The 18,013-nt window shown below is 36.2% G+C and overlaps 2 protein-coding genes across 3 annotated transcripts in view; one reads left to right on the top strand and one right to left on the bottom strand.

The window, feature by feature from the left end:
- Positions 1–576: 576 nt before the first annotated feature.
- On the top strand, positions 577–6,934 carry LOC125646642 (uncharacterized). Its single transcript, XM_048873100.2, has 4 exons — positions 577–627; positions 3,951–4,137; positions 5,883–5,996; positions 6,123–6,934. The coding sequence occupies exons 1-4, from the start codon at positions 585–587 to the stop codon at positions 6,208–6,210; spliced, it is 432 nt and encodes a 143-aa protein (XP_048729057.2). The 5' UTR covers positions 577–584; the 3' UTR covers positions 6,211–6,934.
- The window catches only part of LOC125646641 (cadherin EGF LAG seven-pass G-type receptor 2-like), a 27,568-nt gene continuing 16,352 nt past the window's right edge, over positions 6,798–18,013 (bottom strand). Inside the window, exons 9-16 of one of the 2 annotated variants that reach the window (XM_048873098.2) lie at positions 15,413–15,563; positions 14,786–14,981; positions 14,383–14,613; positions 14,082–14,199; positions 13,932–13,961; positions 10,895–10,938; positions 8,315–8,360; positions 6,798–7,108 (exon numbers count right to left, since the gene is read on the bottom strand). In XM_048873098.2, the coding sequence (XP_048729055.2) occupies positions 6,976–7,108; positions 8,315–8,360; positions 10,895–10,938; positions 13,932–13,961; positions 14,082–14,199; positions 14,383–14,613; positions 14,786–14,981; positions 15,413–15,563 (949 nt within the window). In that variant the 3' untranslated portion in view covers positions 6,798–6,975. Of the gene's footprint in view, positions 7,109–8,314; positions 8,361–10,459; positions 10,642–10,894; positions 10,939–13,931; positions 13,962–14,081; positions 14,200–14,382; positions 14,614–14,785; positions 14,982–15,412; positions 15,564–18,013 lie in introns of those variants that run through there. The other variant, XM_048873099.2, reaches the window with a different exon arrangement.

Below are 18,013 nucleotides of genomic sequence, written 5' to 3'. Positions count from 1 at the left end.
AAGATGCGATATTTGAAGATTTTCGAAATTAGCTGTAAATCGCGAAAATGTGAGTTGATTATCTTTACGAGAAAAGATCTTGAAATTACGAAAAAGATCTCGAAATTACGAAAAAGATCTCGTAATTACGAGTCGATTTTCTCGTACTTTAGATCTCGAAATGATGAAAAAGATCTCGAAATTACATGCTGGTTTTCTCGTATTTTAGATCTCAAAATTACGAGAAACGATATCGAAATTTCAAGATAATTGTATTGAGTGCATATTAGTGGCTTGTGTGTGTGTGTGGGGGTGGGGGGGGGTGGGGGGGGGGGGGTACGTGCGTAAATGTCTCAGAGCTAGTTTCTTTATTAATTCAAAATTCTGCAATGTCCAACATCAACAACAAAAGATTTACAACAAACTCTCACTAACTTTTAAAAACAGAATGTACCATGCATGTTTATAGTTTCAGGCGACTGTTTTAATAATCAGATAAAATCTTAAACTAGGCATCTGGCGCTACTTTCTACGCAGTGTTTTTGTATAAAACATCAATGGGGGGAAAACAGTAATTACTTATTTGTTAAAAATCAACCACACCAATGGAAGTTTGGATATTTATTACCTTTAATCTCCTTTTGTCAGGTATTTTTATATTATATATTTAGTCACTTGTTGTGATAAAAATTGCATGCTCTTTATTCCAATGACTTCAAATTTAAATTAATATGTACAAACTTAAGTTTGAGATTTTTTTGAGAAATCCAGTCCTGATCAGTCTACGTGCAACTGTAATAAGCAGTTTGAAGCAAAGTTGAAAATTGTTAGACAAATTTTAAAAATCAAATCTGGAATATTTCGCATGTGAGGACCTCGTGAGTTGTCAGAACTTGTGTTCAGACCTATGGCAAGTCAAACGTTGTAATATTATACAAATCGTGATTTATATTCAATAATCTTGATGTTTATATGCATAATTTTGATTTATATATGAGATAATCTTGATCAAGATTATCAAATATAAATATTAAGACTATCGAATATAAATATCAAGATTATCGCATATATAAATCAAAATTTCTGCATATAAATATCAAAATTATCGAATATAAATCAAGATTTGTATAATATTGCAACGTTTGACATGCCAAACACTTTTGTATGTTATCAGTAAATCAAAATACATGTATGTTCAATTCAATCCAATATTTCCGAACAAATGGGGAGTCCGCCCTTCCTTTGTACGGGCTTCAGTTCTACTACCTTCGATAGAGAAGATGGAATTGGGGTGTTTCGATCAGGTCACTCGCCCTTCGCACATGGATGAAGATGTGAATTAGCGAAACTGCGAGACAATATAGAGCGAACGAAAACATGATGACAGGGGTGGGAGGTAGGGTGGGGTGGAAAAACATCGTTCCTTCGCCTTCTCCCTCATTCGCCCTTACACTTTCGCCCCTTCGCTTATTAGCGGGAGGAATTTAAGTTTACGTATGTCTCTTCCATCTAGGCTACACTAATACTGAAATAAAAATATTGATACATACAGTTTTGGAATAAAGTATGGATTTGTTTGCAGGAAGAAAATTTGTTTATATTCACAACTATTTGTTTATATTCACAACCATTTGTTTATATTCACAACTATTTGTTTATATTCACAACTATTTGTTTATATCCACAACTATTTGACAGACTTGAGTCATTCTGACTTTGACGCAGTTTGCTTTTGCCTTCTTCAATCTGTAGAACTTGTAGACAACATGAAATTTGAGTGAGGTTTGGTCATTCATTCTTGAACAATTGACTTGAAACAAAGTAAAGGCTGGGGTCAGATTATGCAACAACGTTTAACGTTACAATACTTGCATTACAGAATTGCTAAGTAGAGATGACTAGAAATGAAGTCTTACCCCAACCGATGACACAATTATTGCATATTTAAGAGCCATTCTCTGTAACCACTTAAAAAAATTCGGCACGCATAGTCACCGATTTTCACGAAATTCACCTGAATGAAACATCTATATAACATATTCAAGAAAATATATTTAAAAATTAGATAGTGATCATGGTTGCTATGGAAACAGGTACAATTTTATCAAGTTGGCCATTTTCTAGAATTTGGTAGTTTTGGCACAAAAGTTGAATATAAAACACACATATTTACATAATTTGTTTATGCTCGCGTGAATCAATGTTTGTGTTATATAAGGGCTGTTCTATATGTAATGTGTATTTTACCACAGCGCGATAACGCTTTGCACGATTTCGTGGATAATGATACTCTTGAATAGCTCTATTCAATACCTTTCCAACGGTATAAACACGAGCCTTCAGCTCCACATAGTTTTAAACTTGTAGTCATTTCAATAGAGCCAGTCGTTGAATACTGTTGTAAAAATGGTTGGGAAATGGATTGAGCATATTGAAGAAATTAGAGCTTATATGAAAGTTCGCACAAAACTCGGTCATTCGGTAATGCAGATTTTTACAGAATTGGGGGAGGTTTATGGGTCTGATAAGGTATCTTATGAGACAGTTCGTAGGTGGAGAAAGAAATTTCTGACTGGCACAGAGTCCGTCAAAGATGCAGCAAAATCTGGCCGACCTGTGACTGTAACAGGCAAGGCAAATGTCCCAAAATTCAGGGAAATAATTGAAAGTGATGGCAGATACACGAGTCTTGATATTGACAAAGCTGTTGGCATATCGCTATCGCGGATGCATTTCATTTTGAAGCGTATTTTGAAAGTACGAAAGATTTCTGCCAGATGAATACCGCATATATTGACAGATGACCAAAAACGGGTACGAGTACAAACCGCTAAGCAACTGCTCAAAATGTTTCCCAAATTCAATCAAAGACAATTTGCAAACATTGTTACTGGTGACGAAACATGGGTTCACTATTTCGAACCAGTAAAAAAAAATTGGAAACAAAATAACTAAATACGGTAGAAGGCCTGTAGTTGCCAAAAGAACCATAAGCACAAAGAAGGTTCTTTATTGCATATTCTTCTCATGTGATGGCATAGCCGTACAAATTCCGGTGCGAAGGGCAAAAGGGTTCCAGGTCCGTATTACCGAGATGTTATACTAAAAAAGCTCAAGAAATATTATCATAAACGACGCCCTGTGTCAGGATTTAGGCATGTTCGTCTACTTCGAGATAATGCTCCATCACATACATCTGAGCTTGTGAAGCAGTTTTTGAAGTCGGAGAAGGTTACCGTCTTGCCACAACCACCCTACTCTCCAGATCTAGCCCCATGCGACTTTTTCCTTTTTCCGAAACTTAAAAAGTTCTTATCTGGTCGTCATTACAAGTCCCAACAAGCCCTTGGCTCAGCCATCAGTCAGTGCCTCAGAGGTCTACCTAAATCAGCGTACCGTGACGCATTCCAGAAATGGATTCAGAGATTGAAATTATGTATATTTCAAACCGTGGAGAATAATTTGAAGGGATGTAATGTTCATTTTACTATTTAAGTCGAATGCTTTTGAGATATCGTACGATGCACATTACATATCGAACAACCCTCGTATGTACCTGTATATCTGCATGTTAATGCATGGACTTGCATACTACAGTATTTGAATTTAAGCAGAAGGATGGTGTGGCAAGAAATTAAGATTTACAGATCCGTATATGTTCATACACTCAAATGACTATGATCACAAAAGAAGCGAAGTTGCCAAATAGCAACGGCAAAGGAGATATATACTTTATCTCCTTCGCCTGAGCATTTTCGCTCCTTCGCACTTTTGATTTGTCACCCTCGCAACTTCGCTCCCTTGCTCTTTACAGTTTTTATCCTTCCCATCTTCGCCCTAAATGCCAGGGGTCGAGTAGCTATATATCAGGGAATAAAATCGGAGCCTCTTTTTGATTAAACATACACTAAACAGTAGTATTTGTAAATGTTGTCATTGGCTTGATATCTCTGTTGAGATATTCTTTTCAGGAGTTTGCATGTGCATGGAAAGACAAAACACACTCCAACAACTCATTACTCAATTAGAAAAACTGGGTGATGTAGAAAGAAACGAAATGGGAGAGGCCGGAAGTCGAACAAAGGCAACACCCGAATCCAGTATTCAACGAATGAACAGCGAATACGGGGAAGACCAACCTGAGCGTCAGAAAGAAGGGTATGATATTTCTTCAGTCAGACAAGTCTTTGTTTAACTTTAAATTCAATAATCTTGAATTAAGTAGAATTTATCAATAGACAGTGAAATCAAAATTGTTCGTAATGGTTTAGTTTTCGTGAATTTTGTGGTTTCACTATGCAATTGATGGTGCATCGCCAACAATATAAATACATCATGTTTCGTATCTAACAAATGTAGAAGCGGTAAATGTTTAGACGCTTTCCTAGTACACATGTACTAATCATTCAGATAAATAACAATAACCAATTGACAGACTTATGTTCTCGAAAAATGTTGAATATTTAGAAGCATATCTAGTAATAAGTGTTTGGCAAAAATATAGAAAAATCAAATATCTAACACTTGAGAAAATATATATAAATAAGAACGATTGCATGAAGGATATCAAAGACAAAAAAATCAATGTTTGGAATAGCATATTATTTGGTAATCAGGTATTCCAACAGTCTTCGGGAATTCCCATGGGCACAAATTGTGCTCCTTTGTTAGCTTACATGTTTTTATATGCTTATGAAGCAGAATTTATTCAAAAACTTATATACGTGAGAAGAAACAATCTCTTGTTGTGGCCTTCAATTCGACATTTAGATATATCGACGACATTTTATCCATTAACAATAATAATTTTCATCCATATGTTGATTCGATATATCCCCGTGAACTCGAAATAGAAGCCATCTGAGAGTCGTCTACGTTTGCTTCATACTTAGATATTTTTATTGAAAATCGATATTAAGGGCAAATTAACAACTCAACTTTATGTCAAACTGGATGATTTCAGCTTCCATCGTCAACCTCCCATATCTATGTAGCAATATTCCATTATCACCTACGGTGTGTATATATATCTAAACTGATTCGATATACAAGAGCTTGTTCTGCGTATGATCAGTTTTTAAATCGAGGCAGGCTACTGACAAACAAGTTGATGGTGCAGAGGTTTCAACAGTTTCGTTTAAAGTCAGCATTTCGCAAATTCTATGGTCGTTATAATGATCTAGTTTGCCCATATAACCTAACATTGGGTCAAATGCTGTCTGACGTGTTTCATACCGATTATTAGGCCGTTCTTGGCACACTGATTTTGACTATGGATAACTCCGTTTACCTGATCAAGATATAGGGTTCACGGCGGGTGTGACCGATCGACAGGAGATGCCTACTCCTCCTGGGCACCGGATCCCACCTCTGGGATATCCAGGGGTCCGTTTTTGCCCAACTCTCTAATTTTTATTGCTTATAGGAGTTATGAGATTGATCACTGTTCGTTATCTTCACCTTTGATATGTTACGCTAAGCATTTTTAGAAAACGTAAATTTTTAAAATGGCATCCCCCCCCCCTCTGAATTATTCTATATACATGTAATTTTAGGTCTGCATAATGTAATTCTTGTCCTATTTTTGTAATTTGAAGACCTTTTTGTGGAAATGGTTATTCATATGATGCAAACATACATGAGTGTTTAGTCGTCGTTCACTATATGTAACATGTATAGGGTGATTTCAGAAACAGCTTGCCACTTCTGTTAACAAAGAATTCTTTGAATTGGGAACTTCCTATAGATCTACAAACACATTAGAGGTAGATAATTGTCCAATGATGTTCCACTGATTTATTCAACACAGTCATAGTACCCTGGTTTTATTGATAGAATGACCCATATTGTTAATCAAAAAGTCACGCTATTTCTGAAATTACTCTTAAATCTTTTCCTTAAAGAGGGGATTATGAGAGCGCTCTGAGAGTCCTCCGGAAGTTGATGGTGCACAACAAACGGGACCACGTGATACCCGCTGTGGACCTGAGTCATTTCTCGTGTACCCAGGAATATTAGTGAGTAAAGACAATTCCAAATATAGTCCATAAAATACATGTAAATAAATATGATTTAAAAGATTTGAATGTGCTTCGCGATAGTATTTGGAAAATATTAATGTAAAACTTTGATATTTTTTTAAGCGGATTGAGGCATATTGTGGATAATTTGGCCAAGAAGTACTGTGTTGTGAAGAACGATCATGTACACGACAACATGGACGGATTTTGATACTAGGATTAACTGCGGATTTTGATACTAGGATTAACTGCGGATTTTGATACTAGGATTAACTGCGGATTTTGATACTAGGAGTAACTGTTGAGATGAGAAATCCCTTAAATGACTAAATCTATCAAATGAAAGAGAAATTCAGGACATATTAATGTGTTTTGGAAATACCTCATATCTTTTAAGCCTATTCTGGAGAGTTTCAAAATAAAGTATTTGAGTCTCTACAGCTTCTAGAATAAGAGTTTTAAAATTGATACGGTTTATCAAACCCTCTCCAAAATCCATTCAATTTAACTTCCGGGTTGATTGACATCCGGGGACTATGGAATGATAAAATGTAAAGAACAACAAAAGAGAGATACGTGTAGAATCATTTCAGGATCACCATGATTGCTCCGAACCAGTGACTCGCCCATACATCATTTCATTTGGTCAACAATGCATTTTCCAAATTAATGCATACTTTGAAATGGGTGCACGCAGAGCAATTGAATTAATGATTAATTGATGACGTATTTTAATCAGTGGTCAATCACGGTGACCGTGGAATGATTATCGATTTCCTGGAAATCAGAATAAGGATATTGCACTGACTTTTATTTCAACAACAACAATCAACGATGTAAATGATGAATAAATCTACAAATGACGAGGAAAATCCCTGTAACAACGCTTCAATGTTTAGATTAGCAATACAAAATTAAAACTGTACAAACTGCTACAAGTGTTATGCAAATTATGTCTTAAGATCAGTGTTGATGATCAGTAGTAGGAGACGGCGAGGGGCGCCCGTGAAGACATGAGTCGGCGAGGCTGTAACTGGATGTCCGTGGGTGTTAACCTGTTACCATTGCTATTGGGCAAATCCTTGTATTCACGTGGTCCATGAACGCGCCTGCCAATTAATAATAAGGAAATGATTAATTTTAATACAATTATCATTTTTACATTTCTCGTGAGATTGAAGCATTTTATTTCTAGTTTGTCTAATGGTCTTTTGTTTCAATCTAGTTAGATCCAGTTTTCAGTGCAATCTGTACGCGTGTGAAAATGTACATTCTACGAACCCCATGACCTATTTCGTGGCATTGATGAAATTGTTAGAAAATGTTTTCTGTATATTTTTTTGGTTAGCTTTTATTTGAATTCAGAATATAAAAAAAACCCCACGCTTACCAATATTACACGATGAATGATTTATTCTGAGTTTAAAATTCCTTCTTGGACTATTTCCCTTATGTAACATCGTTCAAATATGGAAATCATTACCAAATATGGAAATCATTACCAAATATGGATACCATTACCAAACATGGAGTCGAATCAAAGTCAGGTGAGATTTTCATCTGTTATGTTTGAATAATTGCACAGGTTATTATTATCTACATTTTACGTACTTCAAAGTATTCATATAAAAAAAATACAGTAAAATATAAATATCAATGATGAAATGTATTTATTTGGAATGTTGAACGGGTGATGGAAGTATCAAACATTGCAGAAAAAATGCATAACGCGGGTTATATGTTGTCTTCTGCAATGTGTGTGTGTGTGTGTGGGGGGGGGGGGGGTTGAAGCCCCGGCCCCGAAGGAGGAGGGTATGGGAGGGGTTAACCTCACACTGGGGGGGGGGGGTCCGGGATTTATTTTTTTTTTTTATAAAAAGATTGATTCAAAATGGTGCATTTTAATGCATTTTCGACTGAAATTCTTCTTCCTTTCATTTATAGTCACCACACCCTTGATAGAATTTAAACCAAAAGAATAAACTTGACTTATAGATTCAAAATAATATTTTTTTTTAAAAACAAGAGAATAGCGGGTCGCCCCCCCCCCCCCTTTCCCCAATCCGCCACTGCTCCCGTTTAACAATCCAAATAAAGCATCTTATCAAATCATTTAAAAACAATAATAGAACAACCACATTTAAATTGGGATGTGACGGCATCCAAAATTCTACAATGACCCTCAGAATATTGATTTTGTAGAAAACAATCATGGGGTGTTAATACATGTACATATGACAACATTTTAGATTTTTTTTTCGATATACGGTGGTGGAGTACATATTATCATCTTGCTTCATACAAATAAAACTTACACTGGGGTTGGCTTTCTCGATGGAGGTTCAGACCCATAGTCGCTGTCTGGAAAATAAAATCACGAATTACATTCATAACCATCAACATGTGGCGTTAAAGATGGTAATTGCTCAATTTAAGTCAGATGGTCTCCAGAATTCATTATATCTTCCGGGCAGTGTGTTAAAAGAACTCCTTCTGTTCATACAGTAGACAGAAACGCAAAAAAACCCCTCAAATATCCATCAATACGATAGGGTTAAAACCTTTTTTGCATCTCGACTTTGGCCATTGTCGCAAGCCACGCTGAAATGCGGAAAAGGGAGAGGAGCATACATTTCAGCCGTGGCTTGCGACGATGGACTTTGGCGTTTAAAACGTTTTGATATTATGCAAATCTTGATTTATGTGCGAAAATCTTGATTTATATTCGCTAATCTTGTTATATACACGAGAAATTCTTGATGTATGTTCGATAAATTTTGATCTAAATTCAATAAATCTTCATCTAAGTTCAAGAAATATTGATGTATATTCACTTTTAAAAATCTTGATCTGTACTCGATAATCTTGTTATTTATATGCAAAAATCTTTAATGAATATACATCAAGATTCATCGAACTTATATCAAGCTTTATCGCAAATAAATCAAGATTTATCGAATATGCATCAAGATTTATCGAATATACATCAACTTTGTCGCATAAAGATAACATTATTATCAAATGGGCTTCAAGATTTATCGAATATTGAATATAGATCAAGATTTTTGCAAACAAATAACAAGATTATAAAAATTTGAATCAAGATTTTTGTATATAAGTAGCAAAATCATAGAATATGAATGAAGATTTTCGCAGCTAGATGCACATTTGTATAATATTGTAACGTTATACATACCATACTTGACCGATAAATAATGATGAATATAAAATAATAGGTACTACTATCAAAGCCTACACTCTTTTTATTTGAGAGAGAGAGAGAGAGAGAGAGAGAGAGAGAGAGAGAGAGAGAGAGAGAGAGGGGGATTTAGTTATGTTGGTTGTGTGTTGTTTAACGAGAATATTTCACTCATATGGAAAAGTCACCATTGCCGGTGAAGGGCTGCACAATTTAGGCTTATGCTCGGCGCTTATGGCCTTTGAGCAGGGAGGGATCTTTCACGTGCCACACCTGCTGTGACACGAGCCTTCGGTTTTTGCGGTCTCATCCGAAGGACCGTCCCATTTACTCGCCTCTTATGACAAGCACGGAGTACAGAGGACCTATTCTGACCCGGATCCCCACGGGACGATTTCAAGAAAAACCGCCAATATCGTAAACCTGACTAATAAAATGAAACTTTTTTGTGTGAGCGGAATGAATTATGTTTAATGGATTTCCATTAAATCTAAAGTAAGGACCTGCTACTCTGGGTTTTTTTAAAACTCACAACCATAACTATCAAAGACTGAAACGTCATGAATGACCACGCAAGCTCTAAATGTCATAACACGATTTTCATAGTCAAACCAAAATGCTTAGCATGCATGGACATTTCTATATCAGCAATGCATCGTATTTACTGTGAATCACCTTCGCTGGTCAAGGGTTCCGATCTGATACACTCTCAATCATTTTACTCTTAGCAAATTTGACCAAAATTTCGTGTCATCAGTAAGATGAATTTTAAAAGAAGCAATCAGAAGTAACAAACCAATCGAAAAGCATCTAACTGCAACCATCACGATTGTTTTTGATTTTATAATCTTACACATAAGACGCATTTTGATTGGTCTATTGCTTCTGGACACCTCTCCTGAGTAGAACAATATTTAATGACACCTTACTGCTTAGAGTCTGGTCCTTATCCTTACAACGGGAAAATTTTCAGAGATTAATATTATACCGCTTCTACCTTCCTGTGTTGAAAACCATACATTATTTTCTCCTGGTTGTCAATTTAAAATCTTTCACATATTTTGTGTAAATACATTACACAGCCAGCCATCAGACTGTTTGAAGTACACGTCTTCTTACTGGTTAATAACGATGTCATGCGACATGGTGCAATTATCCGATAATTGCGATAACTACGAAACTACAAGCCTAATTCTGCCGAGGGTAAAGACGAGTGGAATGGATTGAATCCATTGGCTAGCGAAGATGAATATATTTGCATATAATAGATCCATATAATATTTTTTTTTTTTTGCTTTTATTATAAAACGGTTAGTAATATATAACAAAACAAACAACTAAACAACACTAATATAAAAGATATCACAGATGTTAGAGGAACATTGTTTCGTCTTTGTCATCACATTCTTCACATGTAGAGACGCGACTCTTTGAAGTGGTTTTCTGCAAAAGATAAGAGGTTGAAAGTCAGCAAACTCGCAACCATATAGAAACATTGTTCTACTTCGTGAGGACACAAGGTTGCTTGGACGTTCAAAACCTTATCTTTGCAGATTAAAAGATAAAATAAATCCTTATAATATCTTGAGAGCAGCATGGCTGATTTTTTTTTTTTTTTGCATGGACGCCCTATAACTTACACCGTGTAAGTTTGAAAAAGATGATTTGAAAGTGAACAATATTTCAAAATATTTACCTTCTCTCCAATAGTCAAAATCATCCCTCTTTTGTCTTCTGGGTCTGTAAAAAGGAATAAATTTAAAGCAAATTACAGGAATTTGGCAATTTTAAAAGAACTTTAGAAGCACGAGTATGTTCACAACACTAACTTAAGGTGTTTAATGATACCTGATGACATTTCACCCTACGTACGACTCTCAGACGTGTATGAATATAAAGGCTGATGCATACATCGCTGTTGTTTTTTAAAATGTGTATAGCGTGACGGAATAAATGTCTAGGCAAAGTTGACATAGTTTAAATTATGCCTAGGCTTCCTATGGTTGATTATGCATGTACAACACAAACAACCTGAACACACACACACAAACACACACACACACACACACACACACACACACACACACACACACACACACACACACACACACACACATATATATATATATATACCTGCAGGGATTTTTTAAGGTCTTATTTTCAAGGGCTTGGACCTTCCCAAATGGGAAAAATAGTGACATTTGCTTGAAATTGGGGGGGGGGGGGATATTGCATACAAAGAAGTAGGAAGAAAACCAAACCAGAGCATTAAAGTATGATTGGACTCCTTCCGACTTTCAATTTGGTCAAAGCTGACTTCATTCAAATAACCAGAGGTAAAAAAAATTAGGTTTACTTAACAATTTTGAAGCAAAAATGGTAATATGTGGGCCTGTGAAGACCCTGCTTTGAATTGTTTTCATTGTTAAGGAATTTAAAAGCAAAAATTGGGGAAAATACCTGCTTTTTAGCATTGGGAATGGAGCCTTATTTCGGCCCCCTACAGACCCTTAATAAATCCCTGACCTGATATATATATATATATATATATATGTGAGGCATGCAAAACACCATAAATTGGAATTATGTCCCTTGGAAATTCTTTTCTGTGTAAAAAAAAAGTTATCAATTATCATTTTGTGTTCTTCCTTAACAAAAATTTCTTATTCACCATATTCCTCCAAATAAGTATACATGGCCATGCATTTTCCATTTTTATGAAAATACCACCCCCAATGCATATCGATATGATTTATAGCCCTATAGGACGGCCTTCCCACGAAGAGATAGTGAGGTTCCAAACAATGATACAGTGATAACAACAAGAGGCCCATGGGCCACATCGCTCACCTGAGTCACCTTGGTCCATATCAGAAGATTTTCCATATCTATTTGCATGTAAAACCGTAGTCCCTATTATGGCCCCAAACCTACCCCTGGAGGCCATGGTTTTTGCAAACTTGAATCTACACTATGTCAGAAAGCTTTCATGTAAATATGAACTTCTTTGGCCCAATGGTTCTTGAGAAAAAGATTTTTAAAGATTTTCCCTATATATTTGTATGTAAAACTTTGATCCCCTATTGTGGCCCCATCCTACTCCAGGGGGGCATGATTTCAACAAACCTGAATCTGCACTATATCAGAAAGCTTTCATATAAATCTCAGCTTTTCTGGCTTAGTGGTTCTGGGAAGAAGATTTTTAAAGATTTTTCCTATATATTTGTATGTAAAACTTTGACCCCCTATTTTGGCCCCATCCGACCCCCGGGGGGCCATGATCTTAGCAATTTATAATCTGCACTATATCAGGAAGCTTTCATATAAATCTCAGCTTTTCTGGCTCAGTGGTTCTTGAGAAGTTGATTTTAAAAGATTTTTCCTATAAATTTGTATGTAAAACTTTTATGCCCCCCTTGAGGCCCCATTCAATCCCCGGGGTCCATGATTTTAACGAACTTGAATCTGCACTATATCAAAAAAAAAAAAAAAAAAAAAAAATTTGACCCCCTATTGTGGCCCCATCCGACCCCCGGGGGCCATGATTTTAATAATTTAGAATCTGCATTATATAAGGAAGCTTTCATATAAATCTCAGTTATTCTGGCTCAGTGGTTCTTGAGAAGAAGATATTTAAAAATTTTCCCTATATATTTGTATGTAAAACTTTGATCCCCTATTGTGGCCCCATCCGACCCCTGGGGGCCGTGATTTTAACAATTTAGAATCTGCATTATATCAGAAAGCTTTCATATAAATCTCAGCTTTTCTGGCTTAGTGGTTCTTGAGAAGAAGATTTTTAAAGATTTTCCCTATATATTTGTATGTAAAACTTTGACCCCCTATTGTGGCCCCATCCGACCCCCGGGGGCCGTGATTTTAACAATTTAGAATTTGCATTATATCAGGAAGCTTTCATATAAATCTCAGCTTTTCTGGCTCAGTGGTTCTTGAGAAGAAGATTTTTAAAGATTTTCCCTATATATTTGTATGTAAAACTTTGACCCCCTATTGTGGCCCCATCCGACCCCCGGGGGCCGTGATTTTAACAATTTAGAATCTGCATTATATAAGGAAGTTTTCATATAAATCTCAGCTTTTCTGGCTCAGTGGTTCTTGAGAAGAAGATTTTTAAAGATTTTCCCTATATATTTGTATGTAAAACTTTGACCCCCTATTGTGGCCCCATCCGACCCCCGGGGGCCATGATTTTAACAATTTAGAATCTACACTACCTAATAAAGCTTATCTATAAATTTCATCTTTTCTGGCCCAGTGGTTCTTGAGAAGAAGATTTTTTAATGACCCTACCCTATTTTTTCCTTTTCTTGATTATCTCCCCTTGGAAGGTGGCCTGGCCCTTTATTTTAACAATTTAGAATTCCCTTTACCTAAGGATGTTTTGTGCCAACTTTGGTTGAAATTGGCCCAGTGGTTGTTGAGAAGAAGTTGAAAATGTGAAAAGTTTACAGACGGACAGACGGACGGACAGACGGATGGACAGACGGACGGACGGACGCCGGAATACGGGTGATCAGAAAAGCTCACTTGAGCTTTCAGCTCAGGTGAGCTAAAAAACTGTATACATAAACAATGAATAACAAATAGTAACTAAAAACCCAGGCTGCTGTAGGAAATCTCATCTTTAATAGAAATACATTAAGATAAAATATTTCTTTATTATGAGACTGACTAGATAATAAAACACCAGTATGACGTATTTAGACTCTTACTTTTCAGGGGTTACTAATCTTCTCTGTGTCCTGTTTAAAATAAAATAAAAGTGATCTGTTACAACATGTATATAACTTATTTCTTCCTGACCGAAGCATCAAAATAACTCTTTAAATATCTAAATCTCTCTCTCTTTCTCTCCGACATACCGAGGTCTGTCAAGGCGTCTGCAACATTCCATGAAATCACATGGATCTGGTCCACAACACATGCCAGTGTAGCAGCAGCGGAGTAGATAGTATAACAGTCCAGCGAGCAGAAGGGCACCTGTCAATTCATCAATTATAGGTAAAAAGTGTTTTTCATCTGGGTCACAATCTTTGTGCGGTCTGCAGGGGAGACAATCCTGACATATCACGGTCATTTCAATCTCCGTCTGTCACTCTATAATAACTAGTAAGCGTCGTATATCATATGTTAGATATTGTGATGACAAGAAGCTTGATTTACCTAATATCATGGCAATAGAGAATGCTGCTACAGCACCACTGTCATCCCAGAAGTTGTAGGTAGATGGCGCTGCGGTCGTTGTGGTGGTGGTTGTCGTGGTTTCTTTGTAGATAATGTCCACATACGTAGTTCCCGTGAGAGCTGGTGACCCTTTATCAACTGCCGTAATTGTAAATCTGGAAATCGATCCATAAGCCAAGTTTCCAGATGGGGATGACAAAAGATAAACTCCTGGAAAGAAATAATACAGCGGACTCTTTGGATATCTGTTAATTTCCGTAACGCTGAAACAAGCAAGTGTCAACTGTTGATGTGTCAATAAGTGCAATCAGATTTACTAGGTCTACATTCAACTTCCGGGGATATTGTTGCACGATTCAGGCCCCGGAAGTAACAGACTCACCACAGTCTGCTCCAATGGAGTAATAGGTTGTAGCTGATGTTGCTGTTGAAGTTCCGGCGCACGAGAACTCGCCATTGACGCCGGAGTCGGGGTCTGTCGGCGCTATGGTCCCCACTAGGGAGCCAGCCGTGGTGTACTGGTCTACATTAATGCTGTAACTCGTCTGAGGAAATGATGGAGCATTGTCATTCACGTCCTGAAATCCAGAGAAATTATTGGCCACGTAGATCTATATACAATACGTATGTACCTTTGATTGTCAGTTTTCATAGTGAAACAGAACTCTTGAAATGCTTCTACAAGGTATAGTATTAGCATTTAGTATAATATTAATGTGGCCAAATATGGCAAATGTTTAAAACTAAATTATAACAATTTGTGTCGTCGATTTTCAGGTCAGGAATATGAAAATGAATTCACACACACGAATTTTGGGTAATAAAAAATGAAAGACTTGAATTTGGGTAAAGAAAAATGGAATATGAATTTGAGTTAGATAAATGGAGGACTCAACTTTCGGTAAAGAAAAATGAAATACTCGATTTTGGATGAAGAAAAATCAGAGACTTGGATTTGGCTAAAGAAAATAGGACCATGTAGTTATCGCTTGTCAAGGTTGACGCTTACCGTGACCGTGATCTCTACTTTAGCAGTTCCTGTTACGCTGGTGGAATCCGTGCATACCACGGTCAAAATGACGTTAGACGGCATGGCGTTGTTATCAATGTCATAGTTCACGGCAAACGATACAATTCCACTGCTGGAGTCGATGGAGAATCTGTAATGTAGATAAGGTTAAAGTCGTATCCGGAAGGTTGAACATATTGAGATACTGTAGAGATTTCGAATGAGTTATTTGTTTTGATTTAGTCTTCTGTTTGAGACTTGGTATCAAGGTAGCTCCATCCTCATGTGAATTATCAATAAGTGGAACAAGAGTTCCACAAACGGTACATCACACATCCCCGTCGGACAGTGATGATAAGATTTCAGTGCAATATCTGTATCCATAACGAGAAAAAGTCAAAGAAACTATTTGACGTACTTTTAGCCCTACTGTAGGCCACGGTGCACTAATTAAGCTGATATGCAAATTGAATCTGTATTTTTCTGAGAGGAAGGTTATGACTGCAATTCAGGACAATACCTGTATCCATAACGAAAAAAATATATGGAAAACTCTTTGACCTATTTTTAGCCCCAAAGAAGGTCACGGTGCACCAATCCAAATGATTTTAGCTGAACTTGTATTCCTCCGAGAGGAAGCTTGTGTCTAAAATTTAGGGTAATATCTGTATCCGTAACGAAAAAGTCTGGAAGACTGTTTGACATATTTCTAGCCCTAAAGAAAGTAACGGTGCACCAATCCTGCTGAAATGCAAACTCACTCTAACGCTTCTTGGGGAGAAATTGTGACCAAATTTCAAAGTTGTACATATATATATATATATATATATATATATATAAAGCACAAACAAACAATTATAACACCCAACCTTACGTTTACCCCTAGGATCTAAACGATACATGTGAAAAACAATGTGATTATTTAGTGCTTTATATATATATATATATATATATATATATATATATATATATATATATATATCCAAATTGTGTTTTTAAAAAAAATCACAGTGTCCGGTATAAAATATTAAAAGAAATAGAATAAACAGTACACAAAGTTAAAAATTTAACGCAAGCGCTTTCATTTTATAATCCTCAGGCGTTACATTTTAAAATAGTTTTGAAATGGTTTGACGTCATAAAGGCGTCCTAACATTTCACGTACATAACGACGTCATAAACGAATGAAGGGAAAAGGATTTTACGTTAAGCATATTATGACGTCATAGATAATAACAGTAAACATATTTTACAGTAAGCTATTGAGAGCCGGTTTTAAAGTCTTAATAAAGTGTCTTTCTTTTTCTCGTCGGGAAATAGTATTTTCTGTATACAGTTTATAAAACGGAAATACACTGAATTGTCCGTGGCCACACACATCTATATGTTCACTAACTTTAATTTTTCTGTATTCGGGTGCTGAAATGTGTTGTTTATGAACTCGTATACGAGTTCGCAGAGTAGTTCCAGTTTCACCGATATAATGTTTTCCACAGCCAGCACATGTTATAACATAAATTAAATTTTTGGTGGAGCACGTCATATCTGAATTTACCGTAAATTCCTTGTTGTTAAATTCGAACGAACTTCCTTCCCTTAAGTATGGGCACGTTCCGCATCGCCGATCGTCACATTTGGTAACGGTGAAAAAAATTTTGTTGGACTTTTCCTGAAAATTAGATTTACATAACAGTCTCCTAAGATTTTTCGGTTGTCTCTTGCTGTTGATAAAAGTATATTTCTTCATAAATTTCCCCATTTTTTCATCTGTTTTTAGTAGGTCGTTGAGTTGCCGAACGATAGGTGTAACATTAGAGTTCCTTGGGTTGTATGTTGTAACAAACGGTAAAATGTGTGAATTTGTTATGGGATTGATTTTGGATTTATTGATAAGATTTTCTCTATTGAGTTCTCTGGCTTTCTTGATTCTGTCGTTTATAAGTTTGATTGGATAATTCTGTTTTTGTAAATAACTATTTAATTCCCCTAAACGTTGTTCTCTGGTAGGTTCTTCGCTAACGATGGTACATATTCTTCTGGCGAGGTTGTAAGGTATGGCACGTTTTGTGTGTCTTGGATGCGAGGACGAAAAGTGTAAATACTGGTGAGTGTCCGTGTGTTTGTAAAAAATATCTGTAATTATTTTATCCTCCTTTTTGATAACAGAAACATCCAGGAATGGTATACAAGATGTACTGTAATCCATTGTGAATTTTAAATTGATATCCAATTCGTTTAGAATGTTCTTAAATTTCCTCGCATCCAAGACACACAAAACGTGCCATACCTTACAACCTCGCCAGAAGAATATGTACCATCGTTAGCGAAGAACCTACCATAGAACAACGTTTAGGGGAATTAAATAGTTATTTACAAAAACAGAATTATCCAATCAAACTTATAAACGACGGAATCAAGAAAGCCAGAGAACTCAATAGAGAAAATCTTATCAATAAATCCAAAATCAATCCCACAACAAATTCACACATTTTACCGTTTGTTACAACATACAACCGAAGGAACTCTAATGTTACACCTATCGTTCGGCAACTCAACGACCTACTAAAAACAGATGAAAAAATGGGGAAAATTATGAAGAAA

This window comes from Ostrea edulis, chromosome 6, assembly GCF_947568905.1.
Source record: "Ostrea edulis chromosome 6, xbOstEdul1.1, whole genome shotgun sequence".
Taxonomy (NCBI): Eukaryota; Metazoa; Mollusca; class Bivalvia; order Ostreida; family Ostreidae; genus Ostrea; species Ostrea edulis.
Note: the sequence above shows the minus strand (reverse complement) of the source record. Positions and strands in the feature narration are given on the sequence as shown.

Coding starts and splice junctions, on each gene's coding strand:
- LOC125646642 (XM_048873100.2), top strand. CDS start 585: ATGGAAGTTTGGATATTTATTACCTTTAATCTCCTTTTGTCAG. Junction 628..3,950: donor CTTTAATCTCCTTTTGTCAG/GTATTTTTATAT, acceptor TATTCTTTTCAG/GAGTTTGCATGTGCATGGAA. Junction 4,138..5,882: donor CCTGAGCGTCAGAAAGAAGG/GTATGATATTTC, acceptor TTTTCCTTAAAG/AGGGGATTATGAGAGCGCTC.